The 12707-nt window shown below is 45.8% G+C and overlaps 1 protein-coding gene across 2 annotated transcripts in view; it reads left to right on the top strand.

The window, feature by feature from the left end:
* Nucleotides 1–10193: 10193 nt before the first annotated feature.
* Nucleotides 10194–12707, top strand: part of ABCA1 (ATP binding cassette subfamily A member 1) — a 67844-nt gene continuing 65330 nt past the window's right edge. For both annotated transcript variants that reach the window (XM_088530414.1, XM_088530413.1), the window contains exon 1: nucleotides 10194–10340. In XM_088530414.1, coding sequence (XP_088386540.1) covers nucleotides 10275–10340 — 66 coding nt within the window. In that variant the 5' untranslated portion in view covers nucleotides 10194–10274. The remainder of the gene's footprint in view (nucleotides 10341–12707) is intronic.

Genomic DNA, 12707 nt, shown 5'->3' with positions numbered 1-12707 from the left:
AACAAATGCCAGCGTTGATCAGAAATTCCTTCCTTTTCATAGCTGGCACTCTCTGCTTTCAAAAGTACTTGCACATCTGCCCGTAGCTTCAGAGGCTCTTTGGTTTTCTCATCCGTATAGTTAGAAAGGAGCAATATGGGAACAGAAGACTTCCAGGTCTGTCTGCTGCAGTCTTCCAGAGATCAAACCCTGCTTTTTGGCAGCCACTCCAAAATACTGCCACTGCTTATTATTTTTTTTTATTTCCGTGGTCATTTCCTTGCATTGTGTTAGATGCTATTTCTTGCCTTATGCTTTTCTGCATAGTTTAGGAATTTTTGTTTTCATCTGCTTTTATCTATACGTATGCCACAGCATTGATGTCAGTGCAGCTTTGTCTGTATCGACCTTAAACAGCTTACTCTGTATGCTGGTGTATCCCAAAAGCACCCTTGGGATGTTTCCTGTCATATAAAGCCGTATGGTGATTTGTTGCCCTTTTTTTTTTTTTTTTTTTGAATTGGACGCATGGGCTGGTTCATGACATGTTGGTCCCAGATGGCAAAAATCAAGAGGGAAAAAAAAAAAACAGTAAAGTTTCCCTAGATGTTACAGGGTAGCTGTATTAATCTTGAGCCAGGCACAGGTTGGATCACTGTCTTCTCTCAAAATCAAAAGCAAGCTACAAAAACTGAGATGATGCTGAGGGAGAAATTCCTTCCCCCCCCCCCCCGCCAAAAAAAAGGAAAAACATAAGAAAGGTGATTCTAAAGCTGCAAGCTTCGCTCAAGAGAAGAGACAAACAGCCCTGTGTCAAAAGTCCAAGGTATGAAAGTCTAATGTGCTGCCTGCCAGATAACTGTGCCTTCCCAGCAGGACACTCATATAAATGCGGAAGATAACCTCCACATCTGACTCGTCTTGAAACCTTCTCCCTGCCCTCAGCCACTTGTAATTGCAGTTGTCTCTGCGGCGATAACAGCATCTCCCGTGCTGGTGGTTTTGTTCAAAGTTCAGGGGAAGCTCTTCATCGCAGTCCACGGGTTTTCACCTGTAGGATCCTAGGGTCGGGCTGACTGATGCTCCAGGCGCTCTGCTGTTCAGAGCACTGGTCAGTGAACGTGGGTTAAGCCAGATCTACAGTCACTTTACAAAGATGTAGTGATCAAGTGACCAGGGTGTGCTGGGGAGATGTTCAAGAGTAGAGCTTCTCCAACTCCCTCTGAGCTCATGGCTTTCTTTTCCCTGAAGCTGATGACACTGATGACTTTCTTGGATATCCCTGTTGTCTTCTTGCCGGGGTTCGCTGCCAAGCAGGAAAGTAACTTTACTAATGTCAAATGCTTCGTGTCCTCGTCCACTAGCAAAGCTGTGGCCTTAAGCAAGATGCACCATCACCCGTGAAAAGTAGCTGAGGCTGCGTAGCACAGCTCTTTGCAAACTGCACACTGACTGTACTACCTTTACTCTCAGACCAAAGCCCGATGGCATGAACTGACCTCAAATCCTGCAATTTGATTATTTCTAAATTACACTGCAGAAAGGAGCTCACTCTTTTAAGCCAAAAAAAAAAAAAAAGGCTAATGTGCCCTCTGGATATTTGTACATTGGTTGTGATAAAGCAAATCAGTAAGTCAGTTTTCTGGGATATCTGGAACCTTGCTTTTTTTCTGTTTGCTTGCCCCAGAGAATGAACTGGGTTTTTCCCCCTTTTCCTCTGGGAAACAGTATAATAAGAGAGCTGAAGTGTTTCATCTATTTCACAATTCCCAGTGGAAGCACAGCCTTTTGTAAAATAGATAAATGCACTTCATTTTGGATATTACGCTTGATATTTAAGCAGCTTGCTTGGCTGAGGTGAATGCCTCTTGCATGTGCCGTTCTTGGGGCCAGTTCAGCAATGGTGTGGGCAAACCTAGCTTACTTTGTTGCAATGGAGCTGCACTTGTTTTCACTAATGATCCTTCTGAGGGTACCAGAAGTCATGAGAACCAGTTCTTGTGGTTGTTCTGGTAAGCAGACATTTCTCCCATGTGAGCTGGGGCAGGTTTTCAAACAGCTTGTCATGCTGTGTCACAAGGCAAGCTGTTGAACACCAACAACCCCTGAAAACGTGGCTTTGTGTTAATCCCTGAGTCGGCACTGAGCATGCTGGAAATCAGAGTGCCATTTAAATTATGGAGTACTCCCTAGGTCAGTGCTGAGGTCTTTGGGAAGCTATCCCTTATGGTTTATTCCTGACTGGTAAATACAGGCCTACTGCTAATGATGGGAGAGGCAAGCCAGAGTGTTTGTTGAAGGGCTTAGGGCAGGGATTCAAGCTCACAGTGCTAATCCTGCACCAGATCTTTCAGAACCATCACCCCCCTGCTCGGCACTTTCTGGCTGGACTTTCAGAAACACTCAATGCATTGTTTACTGTTTTTTAAAAAAATCCACCTGCTTTTTAAAATTCCCAGGTTAGACATCTTTAGAAACCTCTTACAATTTGGACCCAATAAACTGGGATGCTGGATTTCTGCCCCAACGTGACACTGGAGGAGCTCCAACCCTCAGGAGCCCGAACCTTGCTTGGGATTTACGTAGTACATAGTGTGGCAGGCAGAGCCTGATATTGGTTTCTGTTGAAAGACTAGCAATTTTATTAGCAGCCGTTAAAATAGGTGTTTTCCCTTGGCTGAAAGGCCCCTTTCCGCCAATTGTCTCTGCTCTTCAGCGAAGTGGTGCTGCCTCGGAGAACAAAGAAGTCACTGGCACAACGTGCTGTATGTGCCTGCATCCCGAAGGACCCTGTGGGTGAGCGATATGCCATGTGTCTTAGTCCTGTTCAGCTCGGAGGCTGCAGATCACCTCGTGGAATTGTAATCAATTTCCTGATATTTGCCACAACACGCTGAGAACTCTTAGAAAACTTGACGCCCTCCTCAAGGAGGGAAACTGTGAGTCAAAGCAGTTCTGTGTTAGCGTGGAGCTACGTCTTTCGTCTAGGATGTTCTGTAGACACTTAACAAGTGCTTCTGTCCTATGTTATTTAGTAGAGCGACACATGACCGTGTTGCTGTTTTATTAGTGAGCACTGGAAAGCGAGGCCAGTGCTTGCTTATTACCAAACCTAGGGCCAGGTAGTCAGTGTGTGTGTGTGTGTTGATGTGAAATAATAGAGGATATTGCCAAATATTATCAGCCAAGCACTAGTTGTCCTAATTAAATTCTTGCCTGCTAACCCAGCAGCTCTCCGTGAACAATAAGGAGTCAGCGTAAACCATGTGACTCGATCGGGGTGAATTTTGAAGGGAGAAGCACTTCTTGCTGACTGCATTTTTAAACATAATAGGAAACTTGGTGTCTGGTACATTTATGTGGCAAATCTGAGAAATGGAAGCCATGGCAGGGATTACAAAAGACTTCATTTTAGTGTCTGTGTCGCTCAGCTGATAATGACTGTGTGTCCCAGGTGTCCGGCTGTGGGTTCAAAGCTCATCTTTCCACTGCTGATCCTGCGTTGCTCTACCTGTGATTGCTACAGAGTCTAGCAGTGTCTAAACCAGGAGACAGACACATTTGGGATCTGTTGGTTTATATTCCCCATCTCCCCTTTTGCTTTTCTTGTGGCGTCAGGTGAGTTGCTTCAACTTCGTATTCTTCTAATGCTTTTACATAGCATCTTTTTGTAACTTGCTGCAGGCTCCTCAGGTTAAAAAGGTGATTTTTAAAGAAAAAAGTTAATTTTATTCCTGAAGTATCATATTTGAGTGGTGTTTTTCCCTCTTTTGTAGAGCTCAAGCAGATATGATGAGTTCTTTGACGTCCTGAAAGCTTGTTAGAGGTGTGAGTGTTCAAAGTTTGTTCCTGTTTGGCAGGCTTTGCATAAGTTGTTTTGACCACAGAATAGCCATATACTCTTGTTTCTTTATGCATTGGCTTTTCTGCTCTAGTTAGATCTCTTGCAAGCAGGATAAATAATGGTTTGTTTGTTCTCAGCTGCTCATTATCTAGCCTAATCTCAACGGAATGGGGTTTAAAGCTGTTTTTTCCACTTCTTTTAGTCTCACTGAATTTGTATAGATACACAGGACTTCTCCCTTTCAGGGGATAATGCTGGAGGAAGCCAGGAGGTAAGATTTGGGTGTCCTGCAGGGAAATGGCCAAGGCATCAGACCCTGATTTGGGGCGTCTGCAATTCTTGACTTAGTTGTCTGCACCGCTATTGCCCAAATGCCCATCCAAGCTAATGATTTTCTGATGGCTTGTTTTGTGCGAGTCAAATTGTCAATTTTTGGGGCAGGGGCCCCTTTCCCCACGGTTCACAGCTCTGAAGGGGGCTGGCTCTCAACTGATAGCATGCAGAGCATGTGGGGCTTCGTCCTTGGACCTGGGCTTTGCAGAGTTGACACGGCTGATGATACTCTTTGCTCCGTAAACTGCAGCCTGATCCTGTCCGAAGGAAATGAAATGATAAGATATTCCTCAGCGTTTCCGAAGAGGACTCTGTTTCCGCTCAAACCCAGTGTTCTTGCCTCAGTTGTTCCTTTTCTTTCAGGGAGAGGCTCTGGTTTGATTTGATATACGCTTATCCAGGGGCTATTGGAGACAGGCAGATGTACAGCTTTTCATCTGAGCCTGAATATTTACTGCTGTAGTCTGTGTCCGCTCTGAGGACAGGGACAGCTCGGGCTCTAGGATTGCAGACCTGTGCCGTGCCCTGAAAATAGCATTTCTATCCTCATAAGGACACCGTCTCTAGACTCATGCTCTCTGTGGCTGCTTGGGATGTGGATAGCTGCCAGAAATGGAGATTTTTTTGATGTGGAAATTTATCCAAGAGAACTGGACAGAGGCCACTACACAAACTTCATGGAGTCCACTGAAGCTCCACCAGCTACTAGCAGCTTTTAGCTCTGCTAACCAGGGCTGGATGAAGTTGGTGCTAGAGATGAAAGCTCTGCAACCTATTACTGGATACTGAGAGGTTCCAGTTTCATAGGTTTGATAAATTTACTTTGTTCTCTGTCCAAATAGTGATTTCTTCTCTAGGGGAAAGGTTTTTTTGCCCCCAAAAGAAAGCAAACAGCTGCATTGTTTGCAGAAAGCTGCTTTTGAAGGCTGTTATGTGTTTGCTTAGTACAGACACCAGAAATGGGGGTGGGGAATTGATCCTGTGCCACTCCAGCATTTTTCTCTTAAATGTCACAGCTGTAAAAATACGTACTTTTGTGTTTAAGATGGGTTGGGTCCGAACACTCCTGGCATATTGGCTAGGGGACTTTCAGCAACCATTTTACTTGCATGTAGTGGTGAAGCACTGATCTATTAAGAAAAGATTTGTCAGAGCGTGCGTTCCACTGTCAGCACTCGCGGGGCTTGTCCGTCTCTCTTAAGAACGACTTTCTGAATTGCTTTCAGATGGAACTGCAGCTGTGTAACTCTAGATGCCACGTGGGATTTTTGCAACAGGGAGAAATGTTAAATGCAGGGAAGCTGCTGCAAAGACAGTCTGTGTGATCCATGTGCACTCTCTTCCATGTGGACCCAGTGCTTTGATTGTGCCGAAGAACACTGTGGCTCCTGGTTTTATGCAGTGAGGAAGGTCTTGACCTGCTATTAAAAAACTCCTTTCAAAGAGGAGCAGGTGCCCTTGAGCCAGATCAGAAATCGTGTAACTTGCTATGTTCCTTCTGTGTATCCTCTGATGTGCGCTGATTCTTCAGGCTGCATCCTCCGTAATTGTAAGAGCAAGGGCCAGCCTGACCCCAGTAAGAGATGGAAGGAGGCTCTAAGTAAGATCTGAGCATCATCTTCTTCTTCTTTTTTTTTTTTTTCCGTTTTGTGCAGGGATTCAGAAAAATTGAAATAGTCTTAGGAATCAGCATGGTAAGGGTACACAAGTTTTAAGTGACATGTTGGGTAGAGCGTGGAGGGACCTTGGTGTACTGGATCTCCACCGTGTAATAGGCTGCTAAATGTGAAATCACCTCTTGATCCTTACTTTACCTGAGCTTTTTGGTCAGCTGAATGCCCATTGCTCTCAAATCCTGTGCAATATCTGCATGTTGCATGAGATGTACCTGGATTCACAACCCAACTCCAGCCACACATTACTTGCTTCAGTTGCCAGTCAACCTTTTCTGATGGCTCCTGTTTATTATCGGTGTTAAGGTGGCAGTTAGAGTTGGTGTGGTAGACAGGTGCCGGGTGTTATTCCTAAGCTATCAGCAATCTAAGTCTCCCCCAAGCATGTTCCTTGTGGTCTAAGTATGCAGCTGTGTTGCACATGTTGATAAAGAGGTGGAGACACGTTGAAGCAGAACTGGGCAGAATTAGATTTGTGGGTCACTAAGAGAAGTAGTTAAGTCTCCAGTTAAGTCTCACTAGAGACTTAAAATTGCTGTGTGTAGACCGTAAGAAAACTTACAGTGCTCACACAATGAAAAAGATGGTGTATAGCAAAGACCTCCCCACAACGAGCCTGCCCCATTTCCTACAGCAGAGGGAATTGTTTCTGTGGTTGTGGTTTATAATTCTTGCCTCCTGAGAGCCAAAAGAGCAACTGAAAGGGTGCTAATCCACTTGCACTGAGATTCTGTCATGGAATAAGAGTTCTGTAAAAGCAAGATGACACACTGTAAAAGGTCAGGTCTGGTATAAATCTCCAATTTCTTCTGCAGTATTTTACATAAGAAAAAAATTGTCCTACAGTGGCAAATTCATGCAGCTTATTTCACTCGAGGAATTGGCAGTGGTGCTTCTTTAGATAGTATTGGGTGAGTGTCAGGAGTGATCACTGATACGTACCATTGGCTCACAAAATTTTATTTAGGTGACATGCAGAAAGTTGCATTGGCAACTAGCTGATCTTTGTGGGTTTTGGCCCTGCAGTGCTAAGTGGCAGGTTCGATTTCAAACTGTGTTGAACTTGTCGGTCTGGGCTAAAATGGTAACAGAGATAGCCTTCAACACCGACCGAGCAAAGAGCACTGGGTCTATCACACCGTTTTCTGTGGTTGTGGTTTGTAATTCTTGCCTCCTGAGAGTCAAAAGAGCAACTGAAAGGGTGCTAATCCACTTGCACTGAGATTCTGCAGAGCCTTAGTAGAGATTCAAGCGAACTTACTAAACTTGTGCACTAACTAGAAAGACAGTGAGGCAGGATGCGTCTCTGAACCCAGCATGGTTGTGGAAATTGTGACAGAGGGCACATTTCGATTCAAGTTCGTGCTTCTTTTGCCCTGTCCATACTGCAATAGGTCCTGCTTAATGCAGGGACATATCCAATACTGTCAATTTCTGAACTCTCTGGGCCAAACTTTACGATCTTCAGGCACGCTCCGTGCAAATCAGTGCCTTTGCTTGGTTTGGAACTTGTGTCCAGACAAACTGATGCTATCTGAAGGCCAGCACGTTTGCTTTGTTCCTGAAGGTTTAGCTGAACTCCGGGAAGCTGGAATCCAGGCAAATAATCACAACCAAGTCTTCCTGGTTCCACAGGTTTCCACGCATCAGCTGAGGTGTGATAAATGATGAGATACGTGGCTTTATCTCACTACAAAGTGCTAGTGCAGTGTGAACCCTACAACCTCCGTAAAACAGCGTGCCTGTATTTTGGATCATGGCGACTGCCTACAACTGCGGGCCCAAAGTCTGGATTTTCACTGAAGTGAATTGAACCAGGGCACAAACATCCTACAGACTTTTCCAAATTTTATACTGCCTTTGCATCGCATGTTAAAGCAGCCGAGTTGGGTGAATTTCCCTTGAGAATACCTAAGGTCTCTTACTCTCCCCAGGATCCAGTCTGCTGTCTTCCCATGTCACTTTAGGTTTGCGGGTTTGGGTCTTTTTTGCTGTAAAGGTTGGAAAGGACTGAGAAGTATCTTGTTGCAGAGTTTTGGGCAGTACTGGTGTGGTGATGGGATGTAGAATGAGTGCTCTGAGCACCCTTCTGAAGTTCATATCCACTCCACAATTGCCTATGCTTGCAAAGGTCCCTTTCACTCCTATGTGCGTAACTTCTCCAGTGGCTGCAGGAGCAGACTCTCATAAGGAAGGCTTATGCTCTTCTTGGGGGTGTTCTGGTGAGCAGGGCATAGCAGACAAGCTGGTATCCTTGCAGTCAGTACTTGAAATGAGCAATTCACCTAGTGTTTTATGAAGGATTTTTCCATGAAGGTAGTGGTTACAGAGCATCAATGTCTCCTCAACTAAGGTGCCATGAGTAATGATCGAAGTTCCTTTTTGCGGCTTATAAAGGAGATGTTGTCAGGTGAACCAAACCAGGTATGAGTGGTTGGAGGAGACTGAAGAGAGGGTGGTAACATTCCCTACTTGACTGTAAGCTGATTACAACTTCAAAAATTTAATCCTGATAACCAGAGGAGGCATTGCAACCCCCTGTAACCCATCAGGAGTAAGTGCACGTCAGGTCCGTAAGCGCTTGTGCAGAGTCCTCAGAAGCGAAGTTTGTCCCTTGACTTTGCCAAGGAAGGGATGCGGACGTGCCCTGGACGTGGACGTGCTGCTGGTCTGTCAAGTGCCTCGCTTTCAGGATGTCTGGGGATTTGCTCTCTGCCAGATGTGCTCGCAGCTGGAATGTGTTAGGGTGCTCCAGCTTGCGAATTCCCATCAGAGCAGATGTCCACCTCTGAAGAGGAGCGTCTTCAGGCTGAGGTCACTCCACTGAAGTCTCGAAGTGCCTGTCAGGAGTAATGAGCCTGTGTGCTCAGCTGCCTCCGCACAGACGTGAGGCTTGTAGGTTTTCGTAGGCGTCTGCTATTGTCTTTGCTTCTCTGTACTGACATTAAGAAGCTGTTGTCCTGTTGTGATACTACAGTATAATTATCTGCGGAATTTGGTATAATGGCTTTAATTGTGCTTGTTAGTCACATTAGGGATTTTTTTTTTGTAAATGAGACCTTTATTGTAAGACATGAGTTTTTTTTAATCTGCAGGAACATTGTAATAATGGAATTTAGTTGTGGAAAAGATTTAGAGTTTGGGCTGTGAATAGTTGTTAACCCAAAGCTTACATCCAGAATTGCCTTTAAAAATCATTTAGTCTTACTGTATTGCAGGTCTAGTCAGAGCATTTCCTGAATAAATCCTACGTACCTTGCTCTTGAATTTTGGAAATGTTTTCAATGCAGTCTTCAATCAGGCATGCAATTCTGAATCTCAGGACTAGGATAGTGGTATGTGGGACACTAGGATCAAAAGCATGTGTGTTCCCAGTTCAACAGACGTTAAAGGGACTCTTCGTTTCTTTGGACCAGCTAGCTGTCCTGTTAACGCTGAGCCTGTCAACAGATGCTATTTGGGAGCATAAATCAGAATTAATTCAATGTGGATTAGTTAAATTCCTGGGTAGACACTGCTATTCAGAACAAAAATGCTCTTAATCTGAAGTGGCTTAAACTCAAAAGTGAATCAAGCTATACCAGATGTGTACCCAAGCTTATACCAGGGTATTAGTAGCCACCAGGGAGATAAGTATGTTGTTCAACCCCTTGTGCTTTCTCCTGCTCTTACAAGACGGACACCAAATGCAGCCTGGTCACAGCAACTTTGGAGGCCAAGTAGCTCCAAGACCTGACACTAACTCTACAGCGATTTGCTATTCAATTTATCCAAATATGAATGACTACAGGGCAATGCTTAGTCACCTGCCTTCAAGGAGATGTGCATTTCTCCCTCCCTTGTTAAGCGCATCATGTTTTCTCCTGCTGCAGTGGTGCTCACTGGACTTCAGAATTACGTCATTCCTAATTTGGCAGCAGGTTTTTCACTGTAGTAAAAGTAGGTATGGAAAAATACCTTAAAAAAAAGCTTGGGGTGAATCGTGTGATTCAGCTTCACTCAGAGGGCCTCTGTATCAGCTTTCAAAGTCCACGGCATCTTTTTGTTTGTTTGTGTGTTTTCTTCTGGGCTGTTTTTGCTCTTGGATTTTTGGGGTCAGAAAGGTGGGAATTTGTTGTGCTGCGGCTATTTTGTAGCTTTCTCCTCGGAGCTCTGAGGGAAGAGCTGCTGAGTGTGAACCAAGGCTCGCTCGGGCCCCAGGGACCCGGTTAGAGAACACGGTGTAGAGAAGCGGAGCTGGGGAGCACCATGGGAAGCTGCAGGGTTACGCGGGGGCACAGAGGGCAGGCTCTGCCCCTCACCTCTTCTTTGCTTTTTTTTCAGGCTTAATGCATTTTTTTTCCCCTCCAACTTTTTCCCCCTAGTTAATGCCCAGCCACAGTGTCCTTGCTGTGTGCTGCCACTGCTGCTGCACAGAGGGAGCTGCTCGGATCTGGTGAGGAAAGATGGCTTTCTGGACGCAGCTGGGGCTGCTGCTGTGGAAAAACTTCACCTACAGAAGAAGACAGACTGTAAGTATTGTCCAGTGGCGTTGTTTGTTTGTTTTGTCCAAGCTGTAACTTACTCTTCAAGAAAAACAGGGAAAAGACCCCATATCTTGATGTCTTGCATCCAGCGCGTGACGGCCTGTGCCTTGCGTGAACCCGTCCTGTGACCCGACGTGCTCCTCACGTGGGACATCTCGGGGCTGCAGGGACGTGAGCTTGGGGCCAAAAGACTCCAACTGCTGCATGCTGCATCAGCAGTAATGAAACTTGGCCGTTTCCTAATGGCTGCGGTGTTGGGACATCTGTTGGAGCAAGCATTCTCAGGCTCTTTAATCAGGGAGAGAAACCCAAGCCTGTTGTGTAACTTTACAAGAGGAGGTATAGCTGAAGTGACTGACATGAGACATGTTCTAGCATTAGCAGGGACACAGGTCCACATAACTGATGTTTTTGTACCACAGCATGATTTGATTAGATCCAGCTCTAGCCTCAACATCCATTACCAATGTAGGACATACCCAGCTGGGACGGGCAGTATGCAATGTGAACCTGTGAGCGTGAAGACAACACACTAAAATACTAGGGTTTCATTTCTTTTGGCAGTAAAGACACCTTTCAGAGTACTGTAACTCCAGCAGACAGCTAAAGCCGGGCAGAACGTGCCATTCCCCTCTGGTCTTCGGGGATGTCTGTGGTGGATGAGGGACACGGGCTCGTGCAGAGGAGCTGCCCTGTTAGATCTGACCTTGGGGAGGCACGAGGAGGGAATGCGAAGGCAACATGAGTTACTGAGGTGGTGAGTGGAAAGCCGTCTGTCCGATAAGCTTTCTGAACCCTGCAAATGTCAGGGCTCTTGCCAGCTGGCCGGGCCCGCGCTGCTTTAGACAGTCGGTCACAAGGTGGAGGTGGCTATCATGTTCACGGTGGAGAGGGAAGACGAGGCTCGAAAGTTTTTGCTCAAGTGTCTGGCGCGCGTGGGACTCATGTCCAGTGAATCCAGAGCTGAATTTCACCCAGTGGAGCTGGGCAATAGTCCCAAAACTAGCTATGACTTCTAAGAGCATAGACTTTTCTCAGCGAGGTAGGTTAAGTTCTTAAAGGGAAAGAAAGTCTCTTCTGCCCTAGGTTTTCTCAAGGCAATGCGCGAAGCCTGAAAGCTGGTTGAAGTGGGATGGCTCTAGCATGGTGTGTCTTGTAAAGGTAACTGTAGGCTAGTGGCTGGTAACAGAGGTGCATTCACATCATTTGGCAAAGCCTAAAGAAAAGCAATGGGCAGACTGCATCTGTCAGTGCAAAACACCCTCTGGCTTGTATTTTGTCATGTTCTTGGATCTGTTGATCTATTTCTTGGTTCCTTTTGGCAGCTTCAGTGTAAGTTTCCCATCAAGTACCCCATAAGGTATGAAAGAAAGTGCTAATAATCCATTCTGTACAAAAACTATCAGCCAGTTCACAATGGAGATCTCAAGACAGCCTCTCTTTGTTTTTACTTGTAGGTTTTATGTCTCCAGGATTTTTCTTACTAGGGGTTCCAATTTGGACTTTGTCTGGAATGTCAGGAAAGGATGGCAGTTTAAGAAAAAAAGTCATGGAAACAGCGGAATATCTCTTCTTGCCATGCTGCACAGTCCTTCATTAATTTGCCTTGCTCTTTGGAGACCAGCGTCCCTCAGCTAGGTGCAGTGGAGGTGTTTGTCTCCCATTTGTACCTATTAAATCATTACCCATATTACCCATTATATTTGTACCTGTCTAGTCTAGAAATTGCCTGATCCTTGTTCCTTTTCTCACGAAAACTGTGGGCTTTGCTTCCCACTGAACCCTCTCCTCAGCTGCTGTGAGTTTGAGCCACATTGCGAAAACCGGGTCCAAAGCTCAGCCTGACGTGTGCAATTTGAGCGTAACTTTGTACTGGATAACTTCCAACAGCACAAATGTCACTCTCTGGAGTGGGGGGAAGGAGAGAATGGGGGGAGAGTAGGGAAGGCAAATCATGCTCATGGGTGGGAGTTGTGTAGAAACGCTCTGTTCAGGTTTAGCTCCCCTCATTCGCTGCCTCTCCCTCTATCTCAACGTGGAGGCAAAGATCAGGCAAGGGCTGCTCGTAGCTGCGGGCACGGCACCTGGACAGTAAAGCTGGGGAGGGTGGTTGGCAGCGAGATGGGGGTGGTAGATAGGTTAGTTCTTGCTCAACAGATTTCCTGTTGACACAGCGAGGATCTCAACATCTAATGGTATCCTGCAGTGTCAGCCAGCTGGTATAAGTTGGGCATGCTTCTGGGACTAACCTCAGCAAAATTACGAGCAGTTTATTAGGAGCCAAGTGCCACCATATGCAAATGGCAGGTTCCTGCTTGAATTCCTGGTGGGCACAACAGAGGAGTCCACGTT

The sequence above is a fragment of the Tinamus guttatus genome, unplaced genomic scaffold, assembly GCF_059628265.1.
Source record: "Tinamus guttatus ecotype Peru unplaced genomic scaffold, ASM5962826v1 Tinamus_guttatus_pri_ptg000372l, whole genome shotgun sequence".
Classification (NCBI taxonomy): Eukaryota; Metazoa; Chordata; class Aves; order Tinamiformes; family Tinamidae; genus Tinamus; species Tinamus guttatus.
The sequence above is the reverse complement of the archived record's forward strand: the minus strand, read 5'-3'. Positions and strand labels throughout refer to the sequence as shown.